Source organism: Ictidomys tridecemlineatus, chromosome 2 (genome assembly GCF_052094955.1).
Source record: "Ictidomys tridecemlineatus isolate mIctTri1 chromosome 2, mIctTri1.hap1, whole genome shotgun sequence".
Taxonomy (NCBI): Eukaryota; Metazoa; Chordata; class Mammalia; order Rodentia; family Sciuridae; genus Ictidomys; species Ictidomys tridecemlineatus.
The window spans coordinates 133,137,106-133,153,912 of NC_135478.1; the positions used below are offsets into that span (position 1 = coordinate 133,137,106).

The following is a 16,807-nucleotide window of genomic DNA, read 5'->3' on the forward strand; positions in this document are numbered from 1 at the left end:
TAATTCACTAAAATTAAATTAAATAGACACATTTCAAATGCTCATTAGCTATGTGTGATTAATAGATATCATATTAGACACTGTAGATATAGAGCATTTTATCATCTCAGAAAATTATATTGAAAAGTGATGTTCTAGATTTCCACTTATTTGTCTGTCATTTCACTGTCTTTTTTTTTTTTTTTAAATTTTGTGGTGCTAGGGATCCAACCTAGGACCTTGCACATGCTAGGCAAGTGCTTTACCACCCAGCTCCATCTCTAGCCTCTCTTTTCACTGTCTTGATTATTTTAGCCTCATAGGGAGTCTTGAAGTCAAATACATTCAATCTTATATCTTTGTTGTTATTTTTCAAGATTTTTTTAGTCTTTATTTTAGGCCCTTTGAATTTCTATATCAATTTTAGAATCATCTTGTTGATTTCTACAAAAATCCTCCTTGAACTTAGGTTGGGATTGCATTAAATTAATTTAACTTGACATCATTTTAAAATATATTGAATTTGACCCATATTTTTCTTAGGCTTACCTTCTCCAGTTTTGATATCATGGGTATGCTAGCTTCATAAAGTGTGTTAGTTACGTTCTCACTCATTTATTTTTTTACACTCTGTATAAAATTAATGCATTCATTTATTCAGGAAATATCCAGTGAATGAGTATCTACTCTTAGCCAGAAATTATTTTAGACTTTGGCATTTTTGTAATGATAAGAACAAACAATATCTGTGCTCTCCTGGAGTTTACATTCTTGTGGAGATCTATAACAAACAGTTATATATATATGTGTGTGTGTGTGTGTGTGTGTGTGTGTATGATATCAACTGATCAACTGGAGACAGGTAACATGAGAAATCATGAAACCAAAAAAGAAAATAGGGAGGGACTGGAGGATGTATTGAAGAGGAAAAGTCTCTCTGAAAGGTGACACATAGGGAGAGTCCTTCATAGCATATCATTAGTCATATAGATATACTGAAAAGAGCAATCCAAGCAGAGAAAGTCATGATTGTACAGACTGTCATGTGAAAATGTGTGTGGTTGGGAGAAAGAGATAAGAGATAAGAGAAGTAGTCATGTGCAGGTCAGGTAGGGATTTGTGAGCTGATGGGAAACAATTGGAGGGGTAGGGCAGGAGAGTGACATGATTTAACACTTTCTGTAAGGATTGCTCTGGTTGTAGCATGGAGGGTAGACTGAGGGTGGCAACACTAGATGCAAGAAGGCCATATGGGTGACTGGGACAATAAGTAAGAAATGATTGTGGCTTGGATTAGGAAAGTGACAGTAGAATTGGTGAAAAGCAATGGAAATTTTTTCAAGGTCAGGCCAACAGAAATTGCTGGTAAATTAGATAAGTCTGAGATAAGAATCTGGGTCGTTGCTCTGAGTCCCGGGTCAGGTGTGTGTGTGCGGCTGCAGGAAAAGCCAACTTTTTCAGCAGGTCACCCACATTTTTGAGATTGGAGGCAGTGAGAAATAGTGGTTCTAGGTTGTTCTCAAAAGGTTTCAATTTATCCTTGTGAGATTCATTTGTCCTAGTTTTTTCTAGCTTTATATTTCACTTCTATTCCTGAAACAGGTCAACTGTCAGAGACAAAAATTTCCATGTTTATTCCCCAGTTTCCACAATGGTGGAAGGCTTATTCCTAGAATGAATTCTTACTCCATTTCACTCAGAATTGTCTTACCTTTCCTGATCAAAACCCTAGTTGTTTGAAGTTCAATATGTCTATTAGCCCCCTGAATAGAGACATGTACATTGCACAGTTGAATATGTAATTCTTAGGGATGAGGTAGTTGTATCCATGAATTATGGACTCCTAATTTTTGCTATTGTTTTATGGTAAATTATTTTTATCCTATTGTCTTCCAGTTTCAGAAAATGTGGGATTTTTAAAATTTGGTATTTATTGAGACATTGTATCCTAAATGCAGTAATTTAAAAAAAGTTTCATGTGCTTAGAAAGAATGTATATTCTTTGTTTATTGAGTGTAAACTTTTATGGGTGGGGTGTGTACCCTTAATAACCCTCAATAACCAAGGAAATAGTATGTTAGAAATCACTGGGGCTTAAAAAGGCCATTGTAGTGGCACATGCCTGTAATCCCAGTGACTCAGGAGGCTGAGGCAGGAGGATCACTAGTTCTAAGCCAGCCTTAGCAATTTAGTGAGGTCCTAAGCAACTCAGCGAGATTTTGTCTCAAAATAAGAAATAGAAAGGGCTGGGGATGTGGCTCAGTGGTTAAGTGTCCTGGGTTTAATCCCTACTACCAAACAAACAAAGAAGATCATTATATATTTGTAACAGAACCAAGCCACCAAGGAGATCTATCATTAACTTATATGCACATACCACAGACTCAAAATATATAAAAGCTTACTGAATTACAATTCAAAGAATTAAAATTGGGAGAGGGGTGAAGAATTAATCCATATTATGTGATCTACCACAGCCATTTAATTTTTCCTACTGAAAGAGTAAAGTTGAAAGGAGGTATTCTTTCCATAAAGAAACATTAAGGACAAGATAAAAGTCATGACCAATTTTTATTACATTTAAAAATGTTAGGAGTATGGTGTAGTGGCAATTCCAGCTACTCAGAAGGTAGAGGCAAGAGAATTGCAAGAATTCAATAAATGGTTAATTGAATGAGTGTAGCATGTGGTAGTGATTGAGTTCTAGGCCCTGGAACCACTACTTGTACTTGTCTATTGCATTGACTAGTTATGTGAGTCTGGGCAAGTTAATTAACTTCTTTATGATTTTTTCCCCCAGTTTAAAATGGGGACTATTTCTTGCTTTATTCATCTATTTATTTGCAGTACTGGGGATTGAACCCATTGGTACTTTACATCCTCAGACCTAAATTCACTAAATTTCCAAGGCTGGCCTTGAACTTGCAATCCTCCTGCCTCAGAATGGTTTTATTGGGATTATAGGGCCTAGCACTCAATCACTACTGCATCTGGCTAAGGTGGGGATCTTAAAGTAACCATTTCATGGGGTGATACATGTAAAGTGTTAATTGTTATGAACTATTCTTTTTGGAAGCTCTTAAGGTGGTAGGAGGATTGAATTATGTCCCCCAAAGAAGATAAATTGGAGTCCTAACTCTTAGTTCAGTACCTCTGAAGGTAACCTTATTTGAAGTCATATATATATATATATTTTGGTATCAAGGATTGAACCCAGCAATGCTTAACCACCGAGCCATATCCTTAGTCCTTTTTATGTTTTATTTACAGACAGGGTCTCACTAAATTGCTCCAGGCCTCATTAAGTTGCTGAGGCTGGCTTTGAACTAGTGATCCTCCTGCCTTCAACCTCCAAAGTTACTGGGATTATAGGTGTGAGCCATTGTACTTGGCTGGAGTTATAATCTTTATAGGGCTAATCAAGTTAAAGGTCATTAGAATGGGCCCTAAGTCTCCATGACTGGTGTTCTCTTAAAAAGGGGAGATTTGGACACACAGACACACACACACACACACACACACAGACACACACACAGACACACATTCATATGGCAATGAAGACAGAGATATTCAAGCCAAAGAACATCAAAGATGATCAGCTGGCCATCACCAGCACCTAGGAGACAGGAATGAAAAGAGAACTAACCCTCTGATGGCCTTGATCACAGACTGCTAGACTTGTTTAAACTATTGATTTTGAGTTACTTTGCAACTGCAATCCTAGCATCCAGAGGGGCTCTCTGAGAGCAAGCAGCCCACATTCTTTGGTGACTATACACCAGCTGTGGATTCCTGGTGTCCAGATGGCACTTTCTTGGCTTCCATCTCTTCTGCACACCTCTCCTTTCTGGCCAAGTTCCTAATGGTGATGCCAGGTCCAGAAGCCCAGAACCCCAAAGGGTATTTTGTGACAGAGCATCCTGTCACAAAAGGCCTTAGTGGCCTCGATCAAGTCAAATCTCCTTGTCTCAAATTCTTCATTTCCAAGATAAGCCAGAAAAATACCTCCGCTGATTCCCAGGTACAAATGTGATAACTCCTGAGCACTAATAAAGGTCTACTCTTTCCTCACTCCATTTATCCTTTGGAGAGCCTTCCTCTGTAAACATATTTAAACTAGTTTTTTTTTTAAGTAAATCCTTTTATTCAGAGATTTCTTGTTCTTTTTTTAAGAGAGAGAGAGAGAGAGAGAGAGAGAGAGAGAGAGAGAGAGAGAGAGAGAGAGAATATTTAATATTTATTTTTTAGTTTTTGGCGGACACAACATCTTTGTTTGTATGTGGTGCTGAGGATCAAACCCCGGCTGTACGCATGCCAGGTGAGTGCGCTACCGCTTGAGCCACATCCCCAGCCCTAAACTACATTTTGAAAATAATATGTGTCACCTTTTCCCTTCACAGCATATAATTAGTGAGCATCAGTCATAGAGATCAGGAACTCTGAAATGTAATCTTGATTTAAGAATAATGATTGGATTAAAACAAAATGATATAACCTGCTCCTTTTGGTAAATTATGGTCTAGGCTAATCATTCCCTTCTACCTGAAAAGAAAAAATAGGTTCAGTTAGAGAAAAAAATCTAAAGCAAACTGAGCATGCATGTCAAAATGTAATATCAAGATAATCAGTCCCTCAGATTTTCCTTTCTCAATCCTGTTAATTCTAATAAAAAATATTATTCCCCTGACAGAATAAGTCAGGTTCTGACCACCCAGTGAGAACCATATGGTTGGTCTTTTTAATGGTAAGTTGTTACCATTTTGATACTGGGAATTTGTGATAGGTACTATAGGGCACAGGTTTGCTCATGGAACCCCTTTGTCCCAGCACCATACCGGATGTCAGGCATGAAGTCTTCCTAGATGCATCTCAATCGGTAGGTTATCATAGAAGCCACTGTTTGTTGGAATAACTTTCAGTTTACAGCTAGCAGCTAGAAGCTATGAGCAGCTTGGAGGGCTTGAAGAATCTGTACTTTTTCAGGCTTGATAGGAACACCTGCAGGATGGGATGCTCTGCTCTAGCGAGCCGTTAGTGAATCTACATCCTTAGCACTTGTGGTTAGCTTTGCCAAGCTGCCAGGCTAGGAAACTGATAGCTAGGAGTTTCAGGCATGGAACTACTAACTTAGAAAACCCCCTCCCTTAGGGACAAAGACCCTTCCTGATGATAGCAATATTTAGAGCATCCTCATAGTGTGGTTACATTAGGCATAAGATGATAGGCTTATGGAGACTATGATTGATGAGCATGCCCCATCCAACCCCTATAAAAATTATATGCATTCCAAAAATAAACTGAGCTACTGGACAATGACTTGAGGTGGGTCTCCAGCCAGTTCTTTCACCAGCTCCCGGAGTCTGAGTGTTGATTTCGCTTCTCTAGTACCCCCCCCCGCCCTCCGTGACAAGGTAGCCGAGCAACTAATTTACCAGAACCAGAGCAACTGTTGGCCTGGTTCAGCCTAAAGAACTCTCACAAATGAAGCCCATTTGGTTTGAGTGTAGCTCTAATAGGCACACACAAGGAACCTGTTACAAAAGCTGGATTTGTGAGCATATACTATGTTTGATAAGGGATTTTATTTTTCCTGAGGATTGTTTATCAAAATAGCTGTTAGCTTTCTGTGTTGTTTTATTACTTGCATCCAGTCAGGATACAGACAGGATACAAATTGTTATGCGTTCCCCTAGACTTCCCATTGCAATAAAGCGCATACACAGTGCCATACCAAAGTGAGTTTATTGACATTCCTTGAACGTTGTATGATGGAAGAGAAGGCGCGGCCTGAGTATCACGTGACATTTCTCTTGTCGTTATAAGCAAAATCAGCCCAGTAATGTGGACTGCTCCTGCTATTGACTAGAACAAAGACTTTTTAACAAAATTGTTAATAGACATTTTCTTAGATAAATTGGAAGCTGCAGGAAGTAGGCTAATGGAACAATATTTACTCTATATTCTACCTCTAGGCACCTTTTTTTCTACTAGAACAAAGGGACTACATGTCACTAACAGGAAAATAACACTTTCTCTTTTGGACCTTGTGATGGCTGGAACATCCATCCCAGATTTTTATGATATAGTATTGCAGTAATTTTAATAATGAACACTGAAATACATAATAATAATAATAATAATAATAATAATAATAATAATAATAATAATAATAAAGCACCACATTTGTTATGTAAAGTTCTAACTACTTTCATCTGAAAGTGTCTCATCTTGACTGGGAAAACATTTGTGGCAATTGAGAAATTTTCTGAACCCAAATTTCAGACACATGGTTTGACCAGGGACTGGTGATTCATTTGATACAGGATTAGAACTTGCTTGGAAAACTCCGCTCATTGGCTTGCCACACAAATATTCTCACTGTTCAAAGACCTATGATCATGCATTTAAAGGAAGAAGATTGAAATCTTTCATGTTTGCAGCCTGCCAAAAAAAATCATCTCTCTTTCTTACTTTTGTTACCACCTTCCAGCAATTTTTGTGCTACAATAGCGATGGTAGTAAAAAAAGTTTTCACAACTTTAACAGTTTACATACATAGGAAGTCACAAAGAATTCAGTACATCTAGATTTATCCCTCAGATCCTGCAGAGTCAGCTTCTATTTGGGGATAATCATCTTTGTATTATAGAATAAAACATTTGTGGGCTGGGATTATAGCTCAGTGGTAGAATGCTTGTCTAGCACATGTGAGGAACTGGGTCTGATCCTCAGCACCACACACGCACACACACACACACACACACACACACACACAAATAAATAAAATAAAGGCATCATGTCCATCTACAACTAAAAAAAATATAAAAAATTGTCATTTAAGAAAACATTTGTGGTATGCATGAAATTATCATTATAATCTCTTATAGCATTTAAAAGCATTTTTCAAAATTGTAACATGAATTTTCTCTTATTTATTGTTCTTGTTTCTCTCCCAATAAAACATTACACCCGTACTAAAACTAGATCTAAAAAAGTCTTGTTTGGGGGGGGGGAGTTGTGACTTATAAGTGACTAATTCTGAAATTTGCTTCCATGGAGAAAACTTATGCTTTCAAGCTAGAAAAAAATTATGTATGGTAACAAATAGATCTTCCTCACCCATTGAATTATATAATTCAAGGTGGTTCACATCTCTATCTGGTGAAATTTAATATCAAAATTCAGTTCTGTAGCTATTTGTGGTGAAACTAGACATAATTTCCAAATCAGCTTCATGTATGAGATAGAAAAGATCCTTCAACGACTGATTTCTGAGCTCATCTTCACTGTGATGTCCTTAGAGCAAGGCTGTAATGGAATGCTGGGGCCTCATTAAGCAAACTTTACATTTTTTTTTAGGTGATATTGACATCAGTATCTCTTTACGGCATTTTGCACATTTATGAAACACTGTGATGCTAGGTGGGATACATCTAGAGCCAAGGCATTGGTGGGAGAGGTAGATAAGGATGTTAATTGAGGAACCATCTATACCCATGTTATTCATTTATATATAATTTCCAAGATAACTTATTCCTTTTGTATAAGGGTAGAATAAATATTAATTAATCAAATTAATACATTAATTAGATATTTATGTAAAACTCTAGGAGTAGGCTTTATCTTTTCCTTTCAGCTTTCTTTCCAACAAATAATATAAGTACTAAAAAAAAGAGTTGAATGCTTGAATTAATGAATATTTGTATATGTATAACACCAAATTTTGAAAATGAAAGATGTCCCTGTATTAGAGTTGCTTTTCAAAATATTAGACTAAGCATATGGTAAAAATGATTTGAGTAATCCTTATGTTTTTTTTTTTTTGTACCATGTATTGAACCCAGGCATGCTTAACCACTGAGGCATATCCCCAGCTGTTTTTGTTTTATTTTTTTGACAGGGTCTTTCTACGTTGCTTAGGGCTTCACTAAGTTGTGGAGGCTGACTTTGGACTTATGATTCTACTATTGCCTCAGTCTCGAGTTGCTGGGATTACAGGCATGAGCAACTGCATCTGGCAATTCTTATGTTCTAATTTCATAAATAAATTAACAGCTCCAATGGAATCCATTACTTTCAAATTCTGTATCATTTATCTCATCTTGGTAAGTATTCTTTTTAGACCACAAGGAAGGGTAAATTTAACACATATAACATACTACTGATTGACAATAGTTACACAGCATGAAGGGATGCTGGACATTGTAAATAATTTCTACTAAGAAAATGTTTTATTTTAGAATGCAGGGAACACAAATAATGAACTGCCCAGACACAGTATAAGGAGCCATAAGGCAGGGCTTGATCTGAAATCAATGTTGTCTTACATTTCTCCCTATTTTAATACACTGAAAACAATGTGACATTTAAATAGTTGGGTCTCTTTAGCTCTTCTTTTCCCAGTGAAGAAAAACACTTTCATTTATGACATAATTCAGACAACATGGATAACAAGGTCACAAAAATAGCAAATGACCATTATGATTGGGTTTATCTCAAATGTAATCAAGAGGTGAGGCTGTCATTGGAGCCTGCAACTGCTTTTCTGAAAACACAAAGTTTTCTGAGATATCTTTTTATTGAAGGTGAAAAGAAACTGGATATTTATTTTGACACTAATCAACGTGCCTTTGGAGGATTGCTATGGATGAAGGAGAAGTACATATTGCCCTTGATCCCTAACAAGCACCATCACTCTCTGCAGCTTCTTATTTCATATTGTCCCTGTGGACAATCAGATGTGAAGGAATTTGATAACCATAATTTTAAAAAGAGAAGAAACAAGTATGAAAAAATCAATACCAAAGTTAAAAAAAAGTTTGCCAAATAAGTAAACTTGGCTTTAACGAAAGTCACAAGATTATCTATACATTATTTTTTCTTTTGTGAAGGAGAATGGTAGCTAGACTGAACAAAACAGTGTAGAATTCAGATATTCAATTCAATGTGATATGTCTTTTTTTTTTCTTCTGTTTGCTTTCCAACATTCTATACAACACAAAGGAGGGTTGAGCCTCCTCCTTCGGTCTACATTAATCAAAACATCCTTCTTAGACATGTGCACAGGTTTGTGCTTCTTATGTGCTCCCCCTCTAGACTTCTCTGAACCCAAGTTGAGCCCACAATCCCCACAACCTTTGGGATGCACTGCATCTCATCAGCAGGACGTGTATTATTTGCTGTGGGTAATTGTTGGGAGTGTCGTATATGCACCATATGGCTAGGCTAGTTCCAGCTGATGGGACTGATGCCACCTGTAAATCATGAATATATAAAAATTTCAGTTTTGCCACTGCTGTCCTTTGAATGGATAATATGCACAGAGTAAAGCAGAATGGGAGGAAAACAAAGAGTTGATCAACTTCTAGGTTTGGAGTTGGTTGTTAGAAATGATAAAAAAAATGATGGTTCTGCTTAGAAGACATGGGTGTATAAAAGCTTGGAATGCTTAATGCTCAAATTTTCTCTTAAATGATAGAAATGGAAGTAAACATTTATTACCATTTGGTCAAGTGTAGCGTAACTTGCATTCGTATTTCATTGTTAGTAATGGAGGTATGTGGAGATATGCACAGACCTTGAGACAGCTGTTTTTAATATTGCATACAGGCTAGCAGTTCTTTGAAAACAGAGGAGATAAGCCTGAAGGTTAGATCTTAGAAGAAGGCAGTTCTTCATGCACAGCTTTTGTCAATCCTGATTTGGTTTGAAAATAAAAATCATGGAATACCAAAATCAAAGGAGAGTTGATCAAGGGAAAAGGAAAGGGGGTCATCCCAGAACTGGGTGATGTCACTGGCCAGGAAAATGTCAGGCGAGATGCCATTTTCTCACTCAAGTCCAAAGGTGCTGGTTTCTTCTACTGCTGTTAAAAGCTTTTCGTACAACATAGTGTATGAGGGATATGGTGGAAGATCCAATCGGTTGAAGCACGTGTGTGCCCTGAATGGAGGAGAAAAGATTGGTGAGAGTGTTTCAATGATACAACTGTTTCTGGATATATCTATGACTTCAGAATGGAATCAAAAGTGAGCAGGACCATAAAACATTGCAAACTATGAACCATAGCCTTCTAGACATAAACAGACCAGTAAAGGGAATGGAACAACTAGAAATGAGTGGTATTTGTAAGTGAACTACACTATACTAGGACTACACAAGCAAACCATATGTCAACTCTATGGTATCACTCTAATTTTGCAATTGAGACATGAACTTCAGTGAAAGAGGCAGAAATAGAATTTCTGTTAAAGGATCATATTCCCAAGTATTCTTGCCTAGTCCTGATTTTTGGGCCTCTGTAAATCATGTGTATCAACTGGAAGGAGTCCATAGTGCTGTGGAATCTGAGATCCAATTCTGCATTCAAGTCAGGTGTGCCCTGGGGACAAGTCTGACTCCTCTGCCCTGGTAGAACATGCATCACCTAAAGTTGAAGTGCATTTCTGAGAAAAGCTGAACTGGTGAGATGGCCTTCTCTCAATGCCTGGGACATCCTCAGACCACTGTCCCAGATTCTGCTGTCTTTGTTATGTGCTTCATCCTGCAGGCCTATGCTTGCCAGCATCTGCCCTAGATAGGAATGTCTTCCCTGCCACTCTGCTAATACACGGGCCAGGAAACACCCATATGGGTCTCTAGCAATGAGTAGAGAGGAGTACACAAGATTTCTCCTACTCAGGTGATCTGATCTGAGATTCAGATCACCTGACTAGCTGCTTCCTGTTCGAAGTTGCTTATCTGTGGAAGCTTCTGTTGATCTTGAGTCTTGTATCAAAGTGGGGAGAAAGGTGACTAATACAGCCGAAGATTAATTTGAAATCTTTTTCTCCCTAAAAGGAGTGGCGTGTTGATCTTGTTGTTTTGTGACACCAATCAGCAGAGAAATATAGTACTCAAAATAACATAAAACAAAATAAAACCATAAAACAAACATACATACAAATAAGCAAAATTAAACTTCTCCCATTAGAACTTTGTTTGGGACATTAAAAATTATAAGATCCTTTGGGCAATTGTCTGTTATTTATTCCTTTGTTTTGTAATATATAAATCAGAATATCAGATCATTGTGCAGGCTGATGCAGCACTCAGGGTAGGGGGAGATTATGTGGGATGGGGGATGAAGAAGGAGGGAAGAGGAAGAGGGTAAGATGAATTTTCCTGCATGTCTGGCGAGGATGCTGGTATTTTTGCTGTTGTTGTTTTGTTGTTTGATTTTGTCTTCCCAGCATCCATTTGTCCTTCTGGTAACAGCTCCCTTGTTGTCCTTGAGGAATTGTCCTGAATCCCCTTCTCTGCTCCCCCACAGCCCCTTCAAACTCAGAAGATGGACACAGGACAATGCAGTATCTGCCCTTAGGCCTTAAGGACTTAACTGGGAACAAACCAAAAATAGCAGTGTTCATTGGTTATTACCTAAGATTCACGCAGGCCTAGGTTCCTTCTTTATTGAAATATTTTCCTAAAAGAGAGTATTTGAGTATTTGAAAGTGAAAGGGAAGTCAGCAAACCAAGTAGGACAATGAGGTCAACGATTCTTATTTATTTTCAGAAAGATTGAAACTAGAATATGCCCTGAGCTAACCAAGTCAAGTGGGGCAGAAAAATCCAGAGTGTGCTTTTGAAACTAGATGAATTAGCCAGGAGTGTGATTTGAACAGGCAGACATCTTCTTGGTTTTCCTCTGGTCATTTTAATGGTATTTGGGGACAATTCTCCACCCAATTTCTTTTTTCTCTGTAGCAATACTACAGAAAAAAAAATCTCATTTACAAATCAGTTGGAATCAAATTAATCATGATTAAGATAAATCTGGGGAATAAGCAGAAAGCACTGGCAAACAAAACTTAGTCTGAATGTCCATAGTTTCTTTACTAGTTAATTATTATTGTATTTATCAGTAGCTTTGGTTAGCTCCCTTAGATAAGTTCTAGTTTGTCATCTAGAATGAGTGGATGCAATCAAGTCACAATTCAATTCAGCATTCCCATGTGCTCGCAACCCTTCAGGTGTGGTTCGAATAGCACAGCACTTGCTTACATAAGTCCCTGTGCACTGGACCAAGTGCTGCCAGGTGGGTGTAGGGAAATGGTTTGGAAAAACCTCTATTCTGATCCCAGTCAGCCACTAACAAGCTTTATGACCTTGGAAAATTCAGTTAGTTTTTCTGTGCTTCAGTCTTCTCACTTGTGCAACGGGGATAATACTATAGGCTGTAGAGGGTTTTGGGGAGAATTGAGGATAGAACACCCATAAATGCCTTTCATCACCCGTGAATCATTATTTAAACATAAGACTCTCTTAATAATGTAACTATGATTATCATAATGGTTTTAGGAACTGTGTCATACTGTGGTGATTTAATATCCTGGTGTTTTACTCATGACCTACTGCAAATGAGTCACCCTCATCTCATAATTCATGCTTTGAAACTCCATAAGGATCTTTCTAATCATGCCATATTAAATTCCATTTAAATTTATGTTGATGCCAACCTAGGGTTCCAAAACTTTGGGAAGATTTTGGATTTGGACTGTGCTGCACTTAGCTTACTCTACTAATTTGTGTCATCTGCATAGTTGATCTCTTTGTCTCCTCTAATGTTTCCGATGTTAACACTTCAATGGATAAATTTGGGCAGTGTCAAAGAAAGTATTGGTCCCACCCAGTAGAGACCTTAACGCTGGTCAAAAACAAACAAAACTCCAGACAGTCCAGTCACTAGTCCTTGCTGCTCCTTGCTTAGCCAGTTGTGACGCCAGTTGTGAAAGTGGTGTCTTTCCTTCAGGCTAATCTTCTTCCCCTGCCTAACGATAGCCTCATTCATTTGGATGGGCATTGTCCTCATCCCTGCTGAATCCATTTTTTGGTGGGGGATACCTGGGATTGAACCCAGGGGCACTCGGCCATTTGAGCCACATCCCTAGCCCTATTTTGTATTTTATTTAGAGACAGGGACTCACTGAGTTGCTTAGCGCCTCACCGTTGCTGAGGCTGGCTTTGAACTCGCAATCAATCCTTGTGCTTCAGTTTCCCAAGCCACTGGGATTACAGGCATGCACCACTGTGTCCGGCTGAACCCACTTTTTCAACTTTGTCAATAACTTCTTGATCCCCAGAAAGTCTGTACTCTACTCCCACCAGCATTTGGTAGCTCTTGCTCTTGCACACCTCTCCCCTCTTGGCTTCTCTTTGGTTTCCCAATGGCTCCCGTTTTCTCTCCTGGGCTCCTTGATGGCTTCCTCAGGACTCCTTTGTCAGTTCTCTTCTAGTCTTAGGAGAACTCAGAGCAGGGTTTCTCACCTAGGCATTATTAGCATTTTGAACTTGGACATGGTCAAATGTTCCATGGACTGTGCAAAATCACCTTCACCCCTATCTTGAGACCATTGCTGCACAGTAAGCTAACTACTACCAACAAGTTCTGGGCCTGGGTTCAGTTTACATCCACAGTAAAGTACATTAGAATTTCCTTAGCAACTTTTAGGTCCGTTGATCCACTCATGACTCATGGCTCTGATATCCTTGGCTCCTGACTCAAATGTAAATTCCTTTGGTCGTCCCCTCACCTCTGTGCCTGGGGCTATGTCTGCTCTAATCTATTTTCTATGTCCCCTACTTAAGCTCTTGATCAAAGCAAGAAAACTCTCCAAGTTCCTTAAAGTCTTTCCAGACGTTCCAGTGTCCCTTCTCCAGTCCTTATGAGGAGATACCGTCTAGTGTCCCACATTCTGTAATGTAGATGAGATGAACATTCTCACTCCTCACTGTGAATTCCAGATTATTACTTTGCAATCCTTGATCAAAAATTTCTGTCTTTAAAACTCATGCCATTTAGATCTGTTTTTTTTTTTAACTACAGATTCTTACACTTTATTTTAGTAAAATAGGTGGAGTAGAAAGTAGTATGTACTGCAGGTAATAAGCATAAAATCTTGATTTAAGGAAATTTCAGTTATACACATACATGCAGCACATATGCACATACTGAGTTATGATGTAGAGAATTATTATTATTTTTTTTCTGTAGGCTATGTCTAAAATAGTCAGTGATCTAGATATACCTTCTACTCCTTCTGGCTCTCTGAGTTTTTAGATATTGCATTCACTAAAATCTCTGGTACTTATCTTAAATCTTCCTTTCCATTTCAAGTTTTCCCACCAAACTGTGTAGCAGGTAAGTCCATATGGATGACCCGTTAGGCACCCAGCCTCCGAGTTCCCTGACCTCAACCCCAGTGCTGATTTTACCTCTCAGCTATGGCGGTATACAAAGGTTTTCCACTGGAAAGAATACTAAATATCTTCCTAGAAACGACTACCTTCGAAGTCATTTTTCCTCAGCCTCATACACTTTTTAGAAGGCAAAGACTTGGACAGATGCAAAGGTTTTATTTAGGCTGGATTACCACTGGGGTTTTGCTATGGCACTCTTTGGCACTTTCACCTGGGAAACCAGCTGCCTTTTTCTTTCTGTAGAGAAAAGATCTGAGGAAATAATAGCCCTGGGCGGGGCCCCCCCTCTCCTGGGTGTGGGCCAACCCTGCTGAGGCTCACAGCCTATGGGAAGCCTTGGGGCACCTTGAGTCTGCTTTGAGGGTTCTGTGGGCCTCAGGGCTTCCTGCTGCTTGCCACGAGGCCTGGCCAGTACTTTCTGAACCGGTTCTGGGAAGCCAGAGGTTATGTTTGTCTCTCTACACACAGGTGACACTTTTAAAGTTCATGAATATTCGGAGACTGTACAAAGCAGCCTGTTCAAGGGGGTCTATTCAGTGGGTTATTTTCAACGTCCTCTCAGGGGCATTTGCTTCTTGGGAGTCCTCCTGTCCCAGGAAAAAGTTCTCACTTCCCCCCAGAAACCTTCTTCAGGGCTCATACAAAATCATCAGTTTTTTTAGGGGTTGGTCCAGATGTGACAAATCTGTTCCAAAAGCCCAATGCCCTTTTTAAGAGCCCTTTATGTGGAGTGAACAGTATTAATGCATCTTTCAAAGCTTTCAAAACTTTTGAGTGTAATGGTGACACAGGCAATGACTCACTTTCTGAAGAATGAGGCAGAGACTTCTCAGATGAGTCTTTTGTTGGTGGCCCACTAGACAATCTCAACTCCATACCTGTGATATCTCTTGGGACATCTCATCTTCTGTGATGGCCAATGCTTACCCCAGGCCTTGTTCATGCTACTCCCTCAGCCTAGAATTCTCTCTATCCATAATCCTTGCCTCCTAATGTCTACCTCAATGCCAGTTTCTTTGGGGCCTCTTCTATGGGCAACTTAATAAGGATTCAGTCTCTGTTTCACATTCTCAAATTGTTTTAACCCCCTTGCATTTCTCTGATTCTACCTTATGTTGTAATTTGTTGCCATCGGGTTGTTTCCCCCTAGAGTGTAAGCAGGTACCCTGTTGTGTCTCATTCCTTCCTCAAGCTTCAGACTATACATAGGGGTAAGCAATCACTGAGTGATGACTTAAACTGCATTTCTCTAAAATAAAGACAGAATGTTTCAAAAAAAAAAAAGGCTTTATTCTCAAAACCTATCATTAAACTACATGAGTAGAAATTCTGATATCTTTGTTCTTATTTTCTTGCGAGACTTCATTCAGGAGGTTCAGCTTTTGGTTGGCTCATGCTGATGAGATCCTTTGAGATAACTGCACCAGAAATTTCAACTGTTGTTAACTCTCTGGGTATACCCATCAAAGCTCACCAACCTCAGGTGCATTGTCCCCAGGACACCAGGAAGTCTGGGAAAGTTGGATGAGAACTAGAGTCCAGTAAATCCTTCTATGATAGGGAAAGGTACTTGTATGGTGCTATGGTTTGGAACTGGGATGTCTCCCAAAGGCCCATATGTTAAAGTCTTGGTCCTCAGAGTGATGTGATTGGAAGCTGGTAGGAAGGTGTAGAGTGTACTGGAGGAAGTTAGGTCACGGGAGGCATGTCCTTGAAGGAAATATGGGGACTCTAGTCTATACTGTTCTTCCTCTCTCTCTCTCTCTCTCTCTCTCTCTCTCTCTCTCTCTCTCTCTCTCTCTCTCTCTCTCTCTCTCTCACCCAGCCATGAGATGAATGGGTCTCCTCTTGCCATGTGCTTCCTCCATGCCACCACAGGCCCAAAGCAACATGGTTAATTGGTCATGAACTGAAACCTCCCAAACTGTGAGCCACAATCAATCTCTTTTCTTTTCAAGTTGATTTATCCTAGGTATTTTTTTTACAGTAATGGAAAGTTGACTAACAGTGATTACCATGTAGAAGTATATCTGAATTAATTGTAAACCTTCCTTTAAAATTAGAAAATATCAGAAGAAGAAAACAGGGAATCAATGTTTTGCTGAAGCAGTATTTATGACTGTGATACCTATGTAGAAGTATCCCTTAGTGTTCTTTATTTCATTGATCAGGATTATACTACTTGAAGTGGCATAGAAAGGATCCAGGAAGTGTTGGGATTGAAACTCATGGCATGGAGAATTTATTCTGTAAAACTGCCTGGAGCCCCAGTTCCTCCTTTTCTGCATTTATCCCACAATAGTGTACTACATGGAAGTCACTATAAAGACACAGGGATACCTATCACCTCATACTCACATATTTTAAGTTCAGCAGGAAATATATGAAACGTATGTGAATATATAACTATTCTACATAGTATCAAGTAACATGCTGTAGAAAAATGACATGGTGCTGGCGGGGTTCCTCCAGCATCTTTCACTATCTTTCCCCTGCTTTCCTCCTTCCGCATGTTAGACATTACTCTTCAAATAAGTTGGAAAGCTTCCCGCGACTTATACATGGGCCAAGACAGTGAGCTCAACATACC

At 39.0% G+C, this 16,807-nt stretch overlaps 1 protein-coding gene across 5 annotated transcripts in view; it reads right to left on the minus strand.

Annotated features, from left to right (window-relative positions):
- Positions 1-5,702: 5,702 nt before the first annotated feature.
- The window catches only part of Hecw1 (HECT, C2 and WW domain containing E3 ubiquitin protein ligase 1), a 405,199-nt gene continuing 394,094 nt past the window's right edge, over positions 5,703-16,807 (minus strand). For all 5 annotated transcript variants that reach the window (XM_040291866.2, XM_021722298.3, XM_021722299.3 and 2 more), the window contains one exon: positions 5,703-9,921. In XM_040291866.2, the coding sequence (XP_040147800.2) occupies positions 9,810-9,921 (112 nt within the window). In that variant the 3' untranslated portion in view covers positions 5,703-9,809. The remainder of the gene's footprint in view (positions 9,922-16,807) is intronic.